This window comes from Ambystoma mexicanum, chromosome 4q (assembly GCF_040938575.1).
Source record: "Ambystoma mexicanum isolate Mex_15411 chromosome 4q, UKY_AmexF1_1, whole genome shotgun sequence".
NCBI classification, from domain to species: domain Eukaryota; kingdom Metazoa; phylum Chordata; class Amphibia; order Caudata; family Ambystomatidae; genus Ambystoma; species Ambystoma mexicanum.
Genome location: NC_090928.1, coordinates 321,979,537 through 321,999,464, shown reverse-complemented (window position 1 = coordinate 321,999,464; position 19,928 = coordinate 321,979,537). Strand labels below are relative to the sequence as shown.

Here is a 19,928-nt window from a genome sequence, read left to right as displayed (position 1 = left end):
AGCCAATGGTAGTTTTCATCTCATTGGGGATTTCGAAAAAGGAAGTAAGCAGTGTATTAGCTATTACCAGAGGAAATGGAGATGGTTCCACTCCTGAGAGACTCTCAATTTTCGCACTATTCACATCTTGGGAAGCAACTGCATGAGGCTCCTGAAGCAGCACATGCCCAGGAGATTGATCTTGATAACTCTGTTTAGTTATCTATTCAGTCTTGTTTTGAGAAGATGCAAAGGTGGGTATGGTAGAAGCAAATTGAGAGGCAGCAGATCCTGCTAAATTATGCACTGTAACATGAGAGTGAGAGGAACCTACAGCAGCAGGACTCGCTTGTTCCATTGGTGTTTGAGACGAAATAACAATGGGTACAGTCGCAGAAAATGAAGGTGCAGTGGATTCCTAAAACATGAGGTTGTGGTGGACCTATCACAGAGGGGCTCAAGTTAGCACTACGTGATTCTACGATTTGTGTGACAGTCAATGTTTTTGTATTCGCCCTTACTGGAAAATAAGTGTTCATATTAGCTTGCACTATGTTGACTTGATTCTCACTTTCAGGATTGGCAGCAGTAGACACCTACATTTGTACTGGGCCTGGCTCAAGCATCAAACCATTAGGATGTGCTTGAGCCAGAGCAGAAGAACCATTATTCGGCGATGCGAGCAAAATGTTTTTCATTTTATTTTATTTGGAGAACTTTTTTGCTTTCATCGTTTAGTTGGCTAACATTTAAAACGTGTTCTTCCTGTCCACAGGTACTGCTGCTTTCTGTGTTTAGTTTCTGCTTTTTTACTTTTGCAGTGGAGTGTCCTTTGTTCCTAGAATCCTTGTCACACAACATATCACTGCCTTTCGCTCAATGGCGTCTTTTTGCAGCCTTTTGATGGATTGTTTTTGCTTTTCGTGACATATGATAGAAATTGGCTGAGAACTCTTCTTTCTCACTAGAACGGACATTTCTGGAGTCAACAGCCTGCTCCTGATCTAATATGTCAGTAATAGCAGAGGGGCTATCAGGAGAGTCTTCATAGGGAACAGTTTCAGGTGTTCTAGGAAGCTCTGCACAAAAATATTGTGGGACAAGCTTTGCATTATATAAGATTTGTTCAACCTGCAAAAGCCTCTCCTGCTGTAATTTGGCTAAAGTTACGAAATCTATAGGTGAAGACGGGGGACCCTTATTTGCCAATGTGTCAGATTTAAGAACCACATTAGCAAACATCGTAGGTGTCCCCTTGACTAAGAGAAGGTCATCTACTGTTTGAGTACCAGTAGTTACTGAAACAACCCAAAGCAGATCTTTCTGGACATGCTAAATTAAATTTATGACATGCTTCTTGGGCAAGAATGAAGCCTTCCAATTTTGAAAGTTTTCCAGTATTAAGCGAAATGATTGCTTTCATGTCTCTTAATACAGTATGAGTGTATTCCTGTCCTTTATCCAACAGATTAAGTATTTGCGTCAAAACTGCGTCAAAACTGGAAAGTTTTGCATCTCTTGTTCTAGATGGTAGTGGGAATTCTCCTCTGACCAGAGGACAGAGGGGAATGTGGCGAGTTTAATACTGGGGAGGCGTCATTGCCAAAACCCTTTTTAGAGAAATCATGGTCGTGAGGGGTTGAGTGTGTAATATCATACGCTGTAGCTAGGTTCCTAGCCGGAGAACTTGCCGATATCCGAGGTGGCAAAGACTCACGAGATGGAGCAGTGACGTTGGAAGGAAAACATATACTAGAGTGTGCTGATTCTGGAGCTCTATGAAAGTGTACTGTCTCACGAAACTTGCCAGTGTTAGACACACATGGGTAGATGGGCCAAGCGATAGACGAATCAGTCTATCCAAATCTGCCATTACAACAGCGCAAGCATGGACATGTCTGATATTGGGGCAAAAGTGTCTTAACACGATCAGATTTAAGAGTCTACCCCAGGTAATGCTCCATGTGCAACATCTGCATTTGCATCTTTCAGAGAAAACTGTAGGTTTGAGTTCGGCAATTTCTGCTCCTCGTGTATCTCTACTGACTTACGAAGAACTGTGTTCTGAAATGACACAGACAGTAATGAGCGTTTGCCACTTAATGACATCTTACTGCTGTGATCTATACGGCCTAAGCCTCTATTACTCGTTTCTTTAATAGGCATTTCTCTAAGTCGTTTTCCACTTCTGAGCCTAGTTTCCATAATAGATGTACTCTATAAATGATGCAAGATAGTATATATATCCTTAAAGTCACACCACTTCACCTAATAGAACTACAATGCAAAGTACCATGCAAGATTATTACACTCTTCTCTTTGGATCAGCAAAAAGTCATACAAACCGTCACACTCATTCTACATAGACTGCCTAAGTAGACAGTTGTAACACGCTGTTCTTTCGATAAACTTCCATAGCTACTAAGAATGCTCTTTTACATCAGCGCTTAATCAACACGTCAACAAGAGCAAGCTGTCCACGTACTACTCAGGACTCAATCTGACACAATGGGTATATTACCAGCAACAGAGCACCAGGTCAGAATAATTACACATGGTTGGATATGCTTCTGTCCTACTTTTCTTTTTTTGTTGTTATATAATAAAGTTTACTGACAAGTGCCTTATATCTATCCGGCTCCCTCGCCTACTCGCCGAACAGCCAAACAGCCACTTTGGATGCGCACGCACCGTTGTTAATGAGGAAGTGATGCACTGCTGGGGGCTAGCTGAAGGCAGGCGTGAGGGGAGGGGTTCTCAAGATGAAAACAGAATGTCCTTGTTGGGACAGCAGACGTGCTTCCTCCTGTAGATGGCGACCTTAGTTGAGAGTATCGAGCAATACTGCGAAAGACCACTGCAGCATAAGTAAGAAGTGAATAATACAACTATGTCCGTGTCTGTAGCACTCACTACAAATATAATAATTTCTTGGCGCTCACGTATGATGCGCTGTTGCCACAATAATGCTCAGCTGTGGTTCCACTGTGAAAGGATGAATTGTTGCACACTGACGGAATTCAAACCTGTAACGTGCAGGATGCGCACAACTCACAGCAGCAGGTGTTCAACCGGTAATGAACGAAAAGATTGAATCTAAAATGCTGAATGCATGTTTAGTGTGCATTCGGCATAGCAGATTAGATCTTTTGCCCATAATACCGAACAGGGGAGCGGGGGTTCCGGGGTGTACCCCGCTCCCCAGTTCGGTATTATGGTCTGCGGGGGTGTCCCCTGCATACGTTAAAAGCAGTGTGGGGGACAAACAGACGAAATCCCCAAAGATCAAATTACAAAATACGGGCAAGTGGGCTCTGTGATTTTGTAATTTGATCTTTTGGGATACGTTTTTTTTAACGTTCATCTGTTCAACCCACTGGGATATTTTACTGGAATTGAAAGTTTCAATTGGAATTTCAAAGTTAGTGCGTCAAAGCTTCTCAAAGGTTCCTTTGGTAATTAAGGGTGCTGCTGTAGACTAATTTAGATGCACAGATGTCTGCAGCCTGCTTGTTGGTTTAGATTGTATATGGTTCTTGAGATGTAAGAATTCAATTATTAACAGATTTCTATGGAGATTTTTTTAATGTTCTTTGCATTGTGGAAATAGCTTTTCTTGACTAGTTTCACTTTTTGAAAAAATGTGAGTTCCAAAATAAACACATGTTCTTAACATATCTTAAGAACTTGAATCCCCATAGGTCTCATTGATAAACAGAAGAGACTAGTTTTCTTGGGTTCTTCAGTAATCGAAGAAGACGCCAGCAACCCACCTTTCAGCTCTCAGTAGAGGTGACCAGTTATGCAGGGTGGCTTGGGATTCTGGGAAGAAATTAAAGGGGAGCAATTCAAGGGTAGCACCTACTTCAATGTGCATGTTTTTCACAGATCTTAAGATTTTTAAGAAAAAGATGAGACAGAGAAGATGGAAGCAAGCAAGTTTGGGTGTTTTTTTTATTTTTATCCTCTTCTCATTTCCCTCCCAGGGACTTCTGTATGCAGCGTTAAACAGAGCATTTTCAGGCAGGACATTGATGGCGGGAATTGGGGAGGGCTGGTAGCTTCTGCGGGATTCAGAAATGAACCGAATAGAATTTGAGTACCTACCTTTTAGTTTTCTGGTCTTAATGCAAATGTCTTGTTATAATAAGTCTGCATATTCTTAATACTTACCTGTGCAAATAATATGGCAATTACCACCACGTCAGGGGGTGGACATGGCCAGTAATGGCCCGCCAGACTGAGCCAAGTAGGCCCGAGCGAAGAGAGAGCTTCTGTGAGGGCAGTGGGCCGTTACTGGCAATGTCCTCATCCCCTGACAAAGAGATGATAGCCATTTGCACCCCGGAGTACGCCCATGATACCAATAGTAGATTTTTTTTTCTAGGAGATTGATTGCGAGTATTGTGCAAAGGCAATCTCCTGAAGTGGGTAAAAAAAAAGCCTGCCACCGCCATAGGAAATGAGACTAAGTCCCTTTTCCGTTCTATGATGGTGGCTCTGGGCAGAGGCGGCATGGCAGGACCGGAGCACAAAGCTCCGGAACAGCAGTTATGTGGAGAGGGGCGAGGGAGCGTGTCCGGAAAAGGTAGGTTTTGTTTTGGGGATAGACAGAGGGTGGGGAGTCAACAGGCTTCCTGTTGCCTCCCAACATTAAAAAAATAATTAAATAAAAAAGACGGCTCCACCCGTGGAAGGGCCTCAGGTGGCTTGAAACAGCGGATAAACACTGTATATTGTTGCCCATTGTTTCAACCACCTTATTGGCTGAGCGCCCTTCCGTGAGTGCGAATATAGTGCGTAAAACGTTTGTACATGTGATGTGCACTAAACACTGTTCTCCTCGTCTCCTCGGTCTGAGCTTTGCTTCTCAGTCACGTTATCAGTGAGAGTTTGTTTAAACTTGGTGGAATCCCAGTACATCAGCTAAGGTGGTCTCCCAGAATCCTGCACCAATAGTCGTTCTGAAAAACCCTCCTAAAATAGATACACAAAAAAAGGGTTGCTGAAAGCTATACATGGGGTCGAATTGCAGATAAATAGATTGTTAATTCTCAGAAGTTGTAATAATTGAAAGTGGCATTTATAATTTAAAAACTCAATAAAACGGAACGCTCTGAATGGAAAAATATTAGGCAAAGTGTTTATTAACTCTCTTTAGCGTTTAATATTACTCCAATGACATCTCCTATTTCTCCATACACGTAGGCTGTCAGCCTTGCCAATGAGACTGGAACATGATGCGTAACAGCATTGAATTCAAAAGCTGCACGTACCCGCCCACCCGTAAGCCTTTCCACTTGCATGATTCACCCCACAGCGTCCTATCAATTTCTCTGCATGGACGGAACAGGAGCATTTGAGCATGGGGACCCCTTCCCCCACTGTCGAAAGCTTGCAGGTCCGTATGTAGGGACTGTGCATTGTGTAGCAACGACCATTACATCTTGGAGTGTTTGATGCCTGACCATCCCTAGGCATGTTGCCATTTTTGTGTCACTCTCTCCTTTCTCACTCTTGAGATGCTTCTCTAACGGTTAGATGTTTTCCATCCTCCTTTTGACAGGAGGACATTTATCATCAAAAAGGTAGCGAGTAATCTGCTGTTATTTATTTGCGGACACACTGACCAGGAGACTCCTTCTCAGGCAGAGTTCATCACTGCGCCCTTGAGGACGTGTCAGAGGCGCAAGTGCTGAGGTGCCTCGATGGACTATATATGGCTCTTATGCAGGAAACGCTGCTAAATAATATTCAGACACATCACAATGCCCCTCATTGGTTGGCTAAGAATCATCTGAAGGCCAATATGGCAGGTGAACCTTTCCTACTAGCAGGGTGCATACCTGGACAGCCTGTGGATTGCTCCTCTGAACCTCTACATATACACCACCGAAACCCATAGCCAGATGTGATGCAGCACCTTTGACACTCGATTACAGAAAAATACCTTGTTTTAGCCTTCAGCAGTGGTTGGTTGTGTACCAGGGCTGCATAACTTGGGCCAGGAAACCTCTCCTCTTGGCCATTGTTGCCTCATGGGGAGAAATGGAGGAGAGTGTCTCAGAGCTACTCCCCACACCAGTTAAGACTTATCTGCAGGACACAGCATCAGGAAATTACATGGTATTGGTAATTCGAAATTTGGTCATGTTTCAGCTTTTCTCTATCTTGATCAGTTCTGTCATTTATTGCCCATTGTTCACATCAGTTCATCTTCTGCCACTGTTGCTAGTGAGAGCTACTTGTCCACCACAGCACCCTGCAGCCTCATTTCGTTGTCCTTGCTCCTGGTTGGCACTCTCAAGCCCATGGACGTTTGGCACTTTTACAAATAATAATTAATAATAGTATCTGCATTACCTGGGTGAGGGCACACACCTGGTCACACCTCATAATACAGACAGGCTTTCCGTTAGGAAAGATATTCCTTTTTTCCGTTTTCTAGCCTCATTCTAAAAGACTCAATATATTTGGTTGCTGCTGTTTTGGTGTTCCTGACTCTTTCTGGTTCAGTGAGGCTCATTGCAACAAAATATTTGGACAGCATTGATCAGTCACCATGGCTCAGTGCAAGGGGGATCCTGTACCCCATTCTGGAGTTTGGGTAGTGCTGCATTTCCTCATTGATGCCAGCACAGGGGGGACTTTGTTCCCTACTTTTCTTTACTCTGGTTGGATTGTCTGAACCAGGCAGTGTGTGTGAGCAGCTGGTGTTAGTGTAACCTTTTTTCATGGCTACTGTGCACCTACCTTTTTAACAGGAGGTTGCCATATGTGTTGGGTAGTAGCCAATTTGGCCATCTCGTTGTTTTAAGCACTATACTTGCAAACCACTGGCTAGTTGGGTTGGCATTCTTCCTGTAATTTCACAGCAGGAATGGATATATATGGATGTCTCCTTCCTTGGGCCATGTACAGAGCCCACAAAGGGGAGCTGGATGAATAGGACTCTTTTGGCTGGATAGTGTTTCAGGCATCCAAATCCACTTCCTGATTGTCATGCTTGGTGTCGAGCTGACCCTCGTGGATGGGACGTCCACTCAAACTATGAATGTTGCAATCTTTATGCAATATGGGCTCGGGTAGCCTCTAGTCCAGCATTTGCGTGTATCAGGATAGGGTGTACAACTAAATGGCAGATGCCCCCTTTAAACTGAATCCGAGGCATCCAAGAAGACCTAGGGGTGACGCAGGAGACTCTGCCTGATGCCTTGATTGATGCATCCAGTCTTTATAAGGTCAAGCTCTGCCTCTTTTGATCAGTTGAGGTCATATCCAATCTTAAACCTATAGGCCCAGTCTGTTCACTGTCCTGTAAACTTCTTTGGTTCCTGCCGAGTCTTGCAGACTGAATATCTGCTGTAGCTTGCAGTGGCATGCTAAAGAGGGAGACTTCTCTGGTGCCAGCTGGACACCGAGTTGGTCTTCGTTTCATCCGCTTTTTCTTGGCTTTTGGGCAGAGTTAGCTGCTGGAGCTGAGCCCTTTGCCCCCCCACTGATAGTTGCCTGCTGGCCCTATTGTGCCTTACCCAGAGATTGCTCCACTGCCGTTGCGTCTGCAGGCCCTCTTTGTTGCAGGTTTCTGAACCAAAGTCCTCCCTTGTTGGGAGTTCTAACATTCTAGCGCTGTCATCTTATGAAACTGTGAAGTCTTAAACGAAGACTGGAACTGACTCCAGCCGGACCCAGTACCAACCTGAAAATCTACCTCTAACTGATCTATGGCACCTGGTCCTTTTTTTTGCCTAGAATGACCAGTGTGTGAGCTTTAGTAAACGGACTTCAGGCTTTCCACTGATGTGAAGCAAATGGTTGGCTGTCTCCTTGCCCCGGGTGATAATACACAGTGTGTGCGCGTGTGAATCCAGTACACCCCATTTTGGCGGGGCCAGTTGAGCGCGGACCGGTTTGGCGCGATCAGTCCGGTGCTGGCATCTTTTGGTGACCAGCATGTTCGGCGCATCAGCACACATTTTTTATAAAATAAAAGATGAAATATTGATGCTATCTCAAATCCTGGCATTCAAGACCGATGAGAAAAGCACTGGACCATGGAGATCTTATCAGTTTCAGTTGCACCAGTTACGTATAGCTTAATATAAGTAACTGGTGTCGACAAAATCGATAAGAGCTCTATGGCCTTGCGGTTAACTCATTCACTCAGCCCTGCAGGCCAGGGTTCGCTACAGCCTTAATTGAATATTTTTATTTTTTATTTTGTTAAAAATGCACTGTTAAAAATGCAATGTTGTTAAAAATGCGGCGAAGCGGCCGCGCCCAACAGGCCGCGCCGAAATGTCCTGCTCCGTTGTGAATCTGCCTATATTCACATGGTTTGCATAGGCTGCCATCTAGTGGTTGGTGTGGAGGATTACATCTGGTTTTTCAAATTCGAAATACAGGGCTTTGACCGGGGCATACATACCTGTTGCAGTATCCCTGTCCTACGTGTATAGATACAAATGATCCCGCACACGTTGACATCCGCAGATTGTTTTTCCCACTATTGCTGTTGGAAACAAAACACGTTCCCTATAATACATTTCCAACGCATAAGTTTCCTTAGAGCAGTTTTCGAGGCTGAAGAAGTTTGACAACGTCAAGAAACACGACGGAGGCGGCATTTTTCATTTCTTCACACTGTAGGTGCTCCATGCCAAGAAGGCGAATACTATGGAGAGTGGGGGAGGGACATATAAGATTTCATACACTTCTGCCAGTTATATAATGTCTCTATACCCCAATAGTACTTAATCAAAGCTTGCCTGTGTTTTTCAGCTCCCATGGAGAATATGCCATGTAAATTCTGACTTTCGTGTAACACGAAGATCTGTTGGAAAGACATGCACTGCATGAGCAATAGTTGTCTTCCAAGCAATCACTGCTAGTCTCCGTGTCAAGCATGCAAGCTCTTCAATGATGGTTGGTCAGCCTACGCTTTGCAGGCAGAGAAAGGGTTGGGAGAATCTAACTCTACTGCAGAAGATTTTGAAGCCAAGGAACCAGCCATCAGCTTTGAAAGTGACACAGAGGAGCAAATAAGTGTGGAAACATCGAGTGTTTACTCACAGCGAAATCCCCCCTCCCCCTGCTTCAACACCCCCCATCTCTGTTGTGCCAACTTTAAGTCGTGCTGTGGAGGCATCCCTTAGCGTCCTTAAAGCTGCTAAAGATAAACCCAGGCCCAAAAGTAAGTCGGATGGCGCGTGCCCAAAGCCAACATCCAAGCAATCGGCTTCAAGGCTTAGAACAGCAGCCAAAATAACGACTCTGACAATGCAGCCTAAACTGCAAAGCCATTTTCCAAAGTCAAAGCTGCATGAACACTGCTAAGCTCCGAACATAAGGACACTCTAATACACCAGATATGGATTTCAACGCCACAATCTTTAGTAAAATCATCCTCATTTCCATCAATTGTAGAGGAAAGCACACTTATTTCAGCCATGAGTAAAAAGGGTATTAACAGCTTTTTCTCTGAATCCAAAGGCAAATTGGAATACAAAATTCACACCCAATAAGCCAACCCCATCATAGCAGGGTAAAGATCAGGGCAGTGCATATTCTAAGGAAAGAGTCACCAAAGTGATGAACACAATTGAGTACTTTATGTAACATTATGTGAACACATACCACTTAAAAGAAAAAGGGATCTAGCAGAAGAGGCTAAATCCTCAAAAAAAGCCAATGAACATCTAGAACACAGGCATGCGACCTGTGGCTCTCCAAATGTTTTGATCTACAACTCCCATGCCCGCTCACCATTGACTATGCTGGCTAAGTCTGATGGGAGTCGTAGTCCAAAAGATCTGAAGAGCCAAGGGTTGCAGACACTTGATCTTGAATAACCGACAATAGAAGAGTAAGATTTAGATCAGGGTGAACCTTATGCAGATCCGGTCATTATAGATGACAATGACGACATAGATCCATCCATTACCCCTATTCCATCCTTGGCTTTCCTCTGGAAGATCAGTGTCTTTACACTGATCTATTGGAAAGAGCAGCCGAGGAATGTAAGATACAGCCACATGCATCCGAAGAGGAGGATGTTTTACAGGAGAAACAAACTGTTTTCTCAGTCATTTCTCACACCAAAAACTTCACTAAACTTCAGTTAATACTAAACCATACCCGCCGTGCAGCCTGCGGTATGAAATGTACAGATCACATTCCACAAGCCCAGTGAAATGCCCTTTGGCTTCCAGTCAAAGCCTGTGTTGAGTTTAAGATCTTGTCAATCGCTCAGCGCTGCATCCACGAAGTGGCACCACCCTTCCTCAACCAGCACATTTCTAAAAAAGGTTGACCATGCTGTTGTCACGCATCATCCTCCCTTGTCCTATTTACACCCAGATACAATAGAAAGCGAGGGGGGAGGGGAGTGAGCTTCCCTGTCACTGCACCCACATTGCGGAACTCCCTACCACCCTCCATTCAAGAACCACCTTCATATACCCTCTTCAGGAAACTTCTGAAAACCGTGTTGTTCAATAAATACGACTAGGACTATGCCAAGCTCACATGCTTTACAAGCACTGACATTGTATACCTTTGCCTCTGTCACTACTCGCTTCCTATGTTACCTTAGTATGTACAAGCGCTGTGATACCTTCGGGTCTTGGCACTTAAACAAATGAAATAAATCCATGAATTCCTTTGCCAAATTGTATTCGAAGGAGGGTAGCACCTTCTCTTAACAACGTGCAAACAAAACTAGTTTAGAGAAAAAATATAAGCCTGCCTGAGGGAAGCTCTTTATGTTTAAGGACATTTGAAAGCAGACTCTCTAGTGGTCACTAATGTAAGGAAATGTGGCGGTAGACCACTGTCCATTAGCGAATACCCACCAAAGAAAGTACAAAAAATATTCTTTAGGTTGCCACTTCCGTGGATTATCAACTCTATCTTGAATTCCACATCTCTAATAGTGAGGTATGATAGAGCCCAGTGGGATTTATTAGATGATCTTGCCAAGGAAGTCCCTGAACCACATAGGCCCGCCTTGGGGAACATAATTACAAGAGGTATTCAGCTAATGCCATCATTAAAAGAATCCTGGACAGAGCAGACACAGCAGGGAGAATGGTAGGTGGCGCTACCATTATAAAGAGACATGCATGGCGTCGGGAGTTAGGTTTCAAGACAGAATTACACATAAGGTTTTTGGCCTACCTATGCAGGGTGCATACTAACCGGTTGTAAAATCCAGCATGATCTCAAACACTACTGGGGAATATAGATTGTTAGTGATTTGATATGTTGCAAATTAGCAATAGAGTACAAGAGGGAGTGTTGATTTTACACAAGGCTAGACATATTTGTAAGAGGTGTCATTAAGTATCTCAGGTGGTCTCTGTAACCACACAGTGTGGACTGCACAGGGTCTCTAAAGATTGAATGTGAAACTATAAAGAGGTGCGAGACAATACATTTTACTTGTACTGTTAAGTCAATAGATTGATCATATCGATTTTTGGATTTCATAAGGTGCTTAGCTTTACACAGAAGTTTTTGATACTTTGTTAGTATTATATTTATATTCACTGAAGAAACCTTAGTTAAGGTGCAGTTAAATTGTGCAGATTTAACACAACAAAATCATTGAAATTATAAGGATACGAGAAGTCATGACCAGCTTAACTTGGCGATTCCGTTGATGTCCCCCATAATGCCATTTCGAATGTCATTGTGAAGCCCTTCTCTTCTAATATGTATGAACGCATGTACTTTGCAACAGAACATGCCGAGTTAAGCTGGTTATGACTTCCCACATCCACTGAATTTCAATGGTTTTGTGGTGTTAAATCTGCACAACTTTAACCATCCTAACTAAGGTTTTTGTCAGTGAATTTCGAGGATTTTGTTATACCACCGTTTTTTTTTTTTTTACAGGCCACTAGCCATGGCCTACGGCCGTGTCCAATGCACATACTCCTCCAATATGTTTCTTTTGGACCCACTAGGTGGCCACAGCATTTGGCCCTGGCCAGTGAGCACAGCCTTTGTCCGTGGCCCCTTTACATGTTGACCCAATTGCTTTCTTCTAGTCCCACTAGCCAAGGCCTTTCGACATGGTCCCTTGACATGTTGCTCCAATAGGTCTCGTTGGAGCCCACTAGCCAGTGGCTGTGTCCACTTTCAGTATTGCACCATTCGGTTTTTTAAAGTAACCCAGTAGCCATAGTTTTCGGCCACACCCATTACACTGCACCTCACTGTAGCTGTAACATTCCACTTTTTTTTTGGTCATTTGTATTAATCAAATTCTTTTACTTTTTATTTTTTAAAACCTTTTCCCATAACCGCAGTTAGTATAACCCTGATAATACTAACCAGTTATTCATAAAGTAACCCTGGTTATTTGCAAAGCAAACCGTTATTCATGTGACATACATTTAGTTATTTTTCTACTATAACTCTGGTTATGCAAAAATAACCCCGGTTATTAGAAAATATGAGCTCTGAACATGGTCCCCAGATTTCACATGGTGTCCTATTGCCCCCTATCCACTTCTAGGCTGGTGCCATTTCATCCTTTTTCCTCCTCCAAATGGCATTTATTCCAATTTTTGTTTTTGGCTAACCCTGGTTATTTTGGAAAGAACCCAGGTTATCTCTTGCATTGTACCAAAATAGAGAAATGGCTGCTTTTCCATTTCTGAAAAATCCTCTCTGCTGCAGAGCACCGTGGGAGATATAGCTGTATGTTTGGGACAAGGGGGCATGCCGTTCATCATCAAATATTTTGAACTACTGGACGGAATAACCCCAGACCCGTCCCGGAAATAGTCAACGCTTCGTGCCCAAGTTGTTTAGTACCTGGTTCAATTCCATCCAGCGGTTTTTGCTGTGCCGTGCGCAGACATTTTGACTTTTTCTCTGTAGGGAAATGAATGGGAATAGAGTGAAACAGCGTTTCTTTGCCTTCTTAATAGCTTTTAAAAATGTTGTAATGCATAATATCCAAAAACTCCAGCGTGGATTCAGGGGGATGTGTGGAGTGACAAACCTTTTGTTTGTAAAATATCAGCCTAATCCATCGTGCAAGTCAAAAGTTATTAGCAATTCAATGTTCGGGTTCCCAATGGACCTTGATTCTCAGCTTAAATATAGTGCGGTGACTGCCACACTATAAATACATTTGTTTTTTCTTTTTTTCTTTTTCCGTTTTTCTCTTTTCACTTTAATAATCAGTCTCACAATGATATAGCTCTGTACAATGAACATAATGTATAAATACGGGTATACTTATTTGATGTACACACTGTTTGTTTCTACCAGCATGCAGCTTTAAAGACATGATGAAGAGCAGATTGCTTGAAACGTGTAGGCTGAGTTCTGTTTCGGGAGAACAAAGAATCAAACTTGGTGATTTATGCACAATAATAGTAATAACAGAGTACTGAAACACTGTTACAAATTTATGAAGAATTTTACGTTCTTAGTAATACCATTGTTTACATGACGCAGGGTCACGTATCCAAAATGTTTTTTATTTCGATTTAATTTGTGGGGAATACTGTGGACGGTTTCCCTATTGTGGAGAAGTACCGCAACACTATATAATTTCTAAGAATTAACAATCCCATTCTTCGCATCCCTTTTTCTATGCAGTTTGCTATGCTAATTTTATAATTATTGCAAATTAGTGAACATGCAGAAGCCGGGAGCTAGCCTGTTGAAACATGTTCAGGACAAGTATGTCCTGTTTCCACACCTGTTCCCTGTTGGGTTTATGTCAAAGTATTGATTGCAACTGGAGATATCAACCATCTTTGTTGCTCTGCTTTCTACTCTGTCTGCCTTTGCTCCAGCGCCGCAGAGCGCAGGGAGGGCGACGATCCTCCAGGCCATCCCCTCCTGACGCACTGCCACCGCCAAGTATATATCGGAGCAAGCAATATCAGAGTCTCCTGGGCCTGCCACAGCTTCTCGCAAGTTTTGAGGGTGGCACAGAGCAAGTGAAGGCTTAGGAGGCACTATTTTGCAAGGACCGTGCAGCCAGACTCCTATGCTGCCAAGTGGCTTGTAGTGGGGTAGAATTATGTCCATTGCTTGTGTTCCAATGCCCAGGTGCTTCTCTCTCAGCCCCAACCACATTTTCTGGTCCGCCAGGCTGCGATCTCCATGGATGACTATAAAAGGACATAGTGTAAAAAATATCTTTCTTTCGTTTTCTAGTCAGTCGAAATGACCGAATGTATTGATTTTGTGGTTTAAAAAATGGGAAAGGAACAACTGGCATATAAGGGATATACGTATAACAAAGAAAAACAAGTAAACGAGTATATATACTGGAAATGTACTGAATATTTCACAAACAAATGCAAAGGCAGGACAATAACGCATGGTGATAAAGTGATTCATCAAATGGAACACAACCATTTACCGGATGGCACCAAAATTATGAATAAAAAAAACAACTCAAATGAAAGAATGGGCAAAAGAAAATATAGATGAGACAAGTGTGGATCAGTAATAAAACGTGTGTGTGCCACTCTTCCTTTTCATGTGGCTGATCAAATGATGCACATTAAAACACTGCAACAACAAATAAATAAACCAAGAAAAGTACTAACTAAGTTTCTCAAAACACCTGAAACATATGCAGAAATCTAATTTCCACCGGAATTAAGTGACAAAAAAGAATGATAATCTTTTATTGTTGGATAAAGAAATAAACAGTAAAAAATGTGTGATATTTGGCCTATCTTGTAATATGGAATACTTGAACTCCAAAATATGGCACTTGGATGCAACATTTACGCAATTTTACAGCATTAATGCAATGATCGAAGAGTCTCTAATCCCTTTGATATATGTACTACTGCCAAGCAAAACCAAAGAAATGTATAAACACGTTTTCAGATTAATTCAAGAAAACATTACCCCAAAAACACCCCAAATCATGGTTCTGGATTATGAGACACAACAAATCAAGGCATTTAATGACCTTTTCCAATCATGTAAAATACAAGGCTGTTTTTTTTCACTTCACACGATCGATTTGGTGGACATTACAGAACATTGGGATGCAATCAAGATACATTAAAGATTTAGAGTTACAACACAACATCAAATTATTATTCTCATTAGCTTTTGTACCTATTAATCATGTAGAGGACTATTACGAACACTTCACCGAATCACCGTTTTTTTTAAAGACAATGAATAATACTTGGAATCACTGCTAGATTATTTTGATAGTACTTGGATCAGACAATTAACGAGAAGTAGGTCAAGAAAGAGAGCGAGATATGACAAAAACCTATAGAATTATTATGAATCAGTATTAAAGGGACATGCCAGAACAAATAATAAAATAGGATGGCACAACGGGCTAAATCAATCCTTCAAAGCCCTTAATCAAACATTGTGGTCTTTTCTAAGACACTTAAAATTGGAACAAGTGAATCAAGAAATGCAAATATCCCAAATTATATCAAAGGAAAAAACCAAAGTACAGAAAAAAAGGTATAGAGACACAGAAGAAAGACTAAGACAATTCATACTGGAATTCGAAAAACAAGACAAATTAACCTATTTAAACAGTGTGGCATTTAATATAAAATGTTAAAAAGGAACTTACCACTACACTCTGGATGCAAAGAATCTTGTTGGAAAACCCATTATGAACAATCCAAACAACCAATTTCCAAGGAAAATCTACGAAAAAAAAGAAAATCCTCAAAAATTGAGATGCCAATCCACGGAAAAAGAACAATATTCAAATAAAACCACAGGACGATCCATGAAATGAAATCCCAAATCCAGGCAAATTCCACAGGTGAATCTGAAATTGGTGTCATAATCCAAGAGAAATCCACAGGTGAATCCAAAAATCTAATCAAAACCAAAATCCATAGGAAATCCGGAGGTGAATCCATGAAAAAAAACAAGAAAACATCTGAAGAAAAACAGCGAGCCAAGTTGTAGAAAAATTATACCAAAAAAAGAAATCCACAGGAAAAAAGCCATTCTGAATAAAAAATGAACAGGAACTCCATGAGAAACCTCCTATCCGGAAAGAGGAACTTCCAAAATGGCGATTGCGTACAGTGGAAACGCATTGAACACTATGGGGATAATTACCAACACAGTGACACCAAGTGGCGCAAAAATATATATGTAAATTTATAAATAGTTATTATATATAATGTTATATATTAGTAAATGTTAGAACTTAACAATCTTCATTACATTAATTAAATGTTGAATGTTACAATGCCAAAGTAAAAATTCTATGAAAATACATTCTATGAAAATTATGTTTGATGGTACTGAAATTCTATTAATAAATTTCGATGTATAATCATTCTATGGAAATTATTTAGATGGAAAGACTGCATACCCTATGCAGCTGGCCTCACCCCTTTTAGAACTGTTTTTATTTACCTTGTAGATTACTGAAACTAATGCAGCTGTATTGTTACAATAAATACTTATTGCTTGAGTCATTTGTGTAGGTGATTTGTGCTTTTACTTTACAAAGCCTTACTACTCGGTCCCATTATGAGTGAGAGGTGTGATTATCTTGGTGGAAACCTTGGAGGTCTACCTAGTTTGTTCGCTCAGAACTCAATACCAATAGTTGTTCTGAAAACCGCACCAGGTCTTACAATTTAGGCAGAATCCATAATGTTTCCTCCACATTCTTTAAGCTTTCACACAGATGTGTGAAAAGCTAATAATCTTCCTGCTCAGGATTAGTATACATATGTAACTTTTTTGAGTAAGTCAAATTATTTTGGCACTTTATAATCAATTGGTTCATTTACATCTGTTTGAAAATGTATACAACACATTTGCTGCAATAGGACTATTTTAAAATAAGTCAGAAACCGAAAAGAAGGACCTTTTTATTATCCTAAATTGAACTGTTCGGGTATTGGTGTTGTGGCTAAGTCCCTTTGCCTTCCATACAGCTGGGAGAATGACCAGGGGTTGGCCTCCTCTGCCAAGCCAGTAGACGATGGGCACAAGGAGGATCCCTGAGGAACTCTCTCACTGTCTGGGCCACGTGGTAGGACACAGTCACATTGGTACCAATCAACATGAGATGCCTGGAATTGGAGCCCCTCCCCCACACCAATTCCATTGACTATACCCTTCCCGGGACACATGTCAGATTCACTGAAACTCAATTATTTCCCACAAGCATCCACAATGTACACAAGATACTATGGAGCCATGCATTTGCGTGGCCAAGCAAACCCTCCAGCCCGTTACCCAGGTTTGCAAGCTCACGCAAGGATGCAGTTATAGCAACAGCAGAATTTCCTACAATTCCCAAGAGCTCATGCAGGTTTGCGAGGAGGCTTGTGGCCCACATACTGGCTCACAAATTCCTCAGGCTTTTGAGTGCATGATGCAATGTGAATACTCCAGGGACCTCACGGGCAACAACCCAACCCCCTCAAACTTCTTCATTTACACACCGCACTTTAGCAGCCTTGCACTGCCCAGAACCTCTCTTGGCCCACACCGGTACACAGAAAATCCAAAATAGCCACCATTTTGCATATATATATAATGTCACCATAGCAGTTTTATACTGCTCTAGCTCTGAAGCTTTTCATGATCCCAGCAATTGCTCCTACTATTGGTCATTATGAACCCTGTACCTGGGACTTTTGATCTGATTTGGCAGTTGGGAAGGTTTACAAGGGGAGCATACTCGGGCAACGGCCACCAGTATATACTAGCCTCGATTGTTAGTAGTTAGTAGTTTAATACCAGTGAACATCCTTGCAAGAACCCCATCAGTGACAGAGGTAATGTTGCCTGCATGCACTCTCACTCAATTATTTGTTGGACTAGTTACTGATAGTTTGGAAACGTATACTCCACAAACAGTTGTTTTGGAGGATTTCCAATTCAAAATCAAGTTCCAAGAAGTCAGCATTAACTAAAGGTTTGAGCTGAAGTTTGGCTTGCTGTGCTACTTACTATTTTTATAACATGTTGATTATTAACATTTCAGCCATACAGGTTAAACGTTTTTCTTATTTTAGTAATAATTTGCAATAATATTTGAATATGTTAGTAATCTATAGCTATCCTATAGTTATGATGAACTGCCCATAGGAACAGCACTTTTTTAGATGCTTATAACATTGCTGCCATTGGACATAGTCACAAAATTTTCCAAAGACTAGGTAGACTTAAAACCCTGAATGGGTTTTGGAAAGGTATGTGAGATTTCCTCCAGGAGGTTAGGGACCTGTAGGGTGTCCCAAAACCTCTTTCCCATAAAATCTCACACGTCCTCTTTTGTCTTCACCTACAGCCCAAAATGCTGAAGGAATTAATAATTAATGCCAAACCTTTGCAAGGACCGTGTGTCTGGTCTGACTCTCAATCATTTTGTGGTTGGGTGCAAATCTATCTCAACCGTTGGGTTTTAAATCTGATGTATGCCTGTCTCAGAAAAGTGCACAGTATCAACGTTATTCAAGTAATCACAAGGGGTCCTTGTATAGCTCAGTATTGCTCTTAAATTGAGTAATGAAAATACTAGCATATTTCATAAAGTTTTTTTATTTTTGTTCCTTTTGAAATTCTTTTTCCTTCCTGTCCACAGTTTGTTTGAAAGCTTCAGTTTCTTGTGGGTCCTTGGTTTTAATAGATTTGCTTAATGTCGCCCACCACTGCTTCGATTCCCTATTTTCAGTATGAATCGCTCTTGAAGGAGGGGTGGCTTCCACGAAACGCATCGACCACAAACTGTACTGTTTGCTTCTGCAGCATAGATAAATTAATAAATTGCCTTGAGATATTTGATCAATTGTACTTCATTATTGGATTTATTTTTGAATTGGTGGTAGAATACACTAATTAAAGGTATGGCTGATTTTCGGCATTGAACTGTGCAGGGGATGGGAATGCCCATAGGTTGGACTCTTGATTCTCACTGCTTCAGTTCCCTTGACAGTAATGGCTATGTTTTTAGAGATTGCTGCCATAAAGGTCTCCTTTGGGCAGTGTACGCTTTGCTATTTGAATGATGGAAGCTGTAGGCAAGTGATTGACCCAGTCTGTTTTTCTCTTCAGGGTACGACAAGGCAGCAAAAATAGCCAAGACTGCTCACAAAGACGGATCAACACTAAAAGAAACTGCGGTCAAGCTTGGTTATCTTACCGAAGAACAGTTTGACCAGTGGGTGAAACCTGAAGATATGCTTGGCCCAAAGTAAAATATAGGAAATGCCCTTTGGTCAATTCAAAAATTAAATATTGTATAAAATAAATTTGGTCTTTTCTGTACCATCGTGTGTGTGTGTGTGTTTTTTCTCTCATGCATTGCAACTTGCATCCTTTCTGGGGGAAGTGGTAGTTGCTGCTACATAGGTTTGCGTAATCCTGCATAACGGGCATCATGAAAGCATGGGCATGAAGAGTCCTCATTGACCCTGAGGAAAACAACCAAGGGGGCAATGGTCTCCTCCCCAACTGTGGTGTTAGGTGCGGGGGAGGAGGAGGGAAGCACTTGTTCTTGCTGTGAGGGCTCTTGGCACTAGAATAAAGTCACCTATAACCTAACTCCTTCAGTTTCAGCTAAGGTAGCCAGCTGTGGCATATAATGGTAGATATAAATGCATATGCTTTTTTAACTGCACAAAAACCACCTCTGCAAAACGCCTGTCCCAAATATTTTGAATCGTTTTATTTTTACATGTGAAGCTTCAATAAGTGTGCTGTTTACAGCTGCTCTAGATTTGTTAATTCTGTAGATGTGGCACTGCATGGAGCCTAGTTGAGCATGCTGGCTGTGTCCGTCATTACCTTAGTTGTTGATTTTCGTTTTATCACATATTAGAATAAACTTTGTTTTTGACTACCAGTTGTTCATTACATAAGTGCTAGAAATGGGCTAGTGTAATTACCAAAGTACTCCTTAATAGAATGCATGAAACCACCCCAATATTTTGTTTTCTCAGGCT

At 41.7% G+C, this 19,928-nt stretch overlaps 1 protein-coding gene across 1 annotated transcript in view; it reads left to right on the top strand.

Annotated features, from left to right (window-relative positions):
* FH (fumarate hydratase) overlaps positions 1–19,251 on the top strand; it is a 642,870-nt gene extending 623,619 nt beyond the window's left edge. The window contains exon 10 of the mRNA XM_069607901.1: positions 19,039–19,251. Coding sequence (XP_069464002.1) covers positions 19,039–19,181 — 143 coding nt within the window. The 3' untranslated portion in view covers positions 19,182–19,251. The remainder of the gene's footprint in view (positions 1–19,038) is intronic.
* The last annotated feature ends 677 nt before the right edge of the window (positions 19,252–19,928 follow it).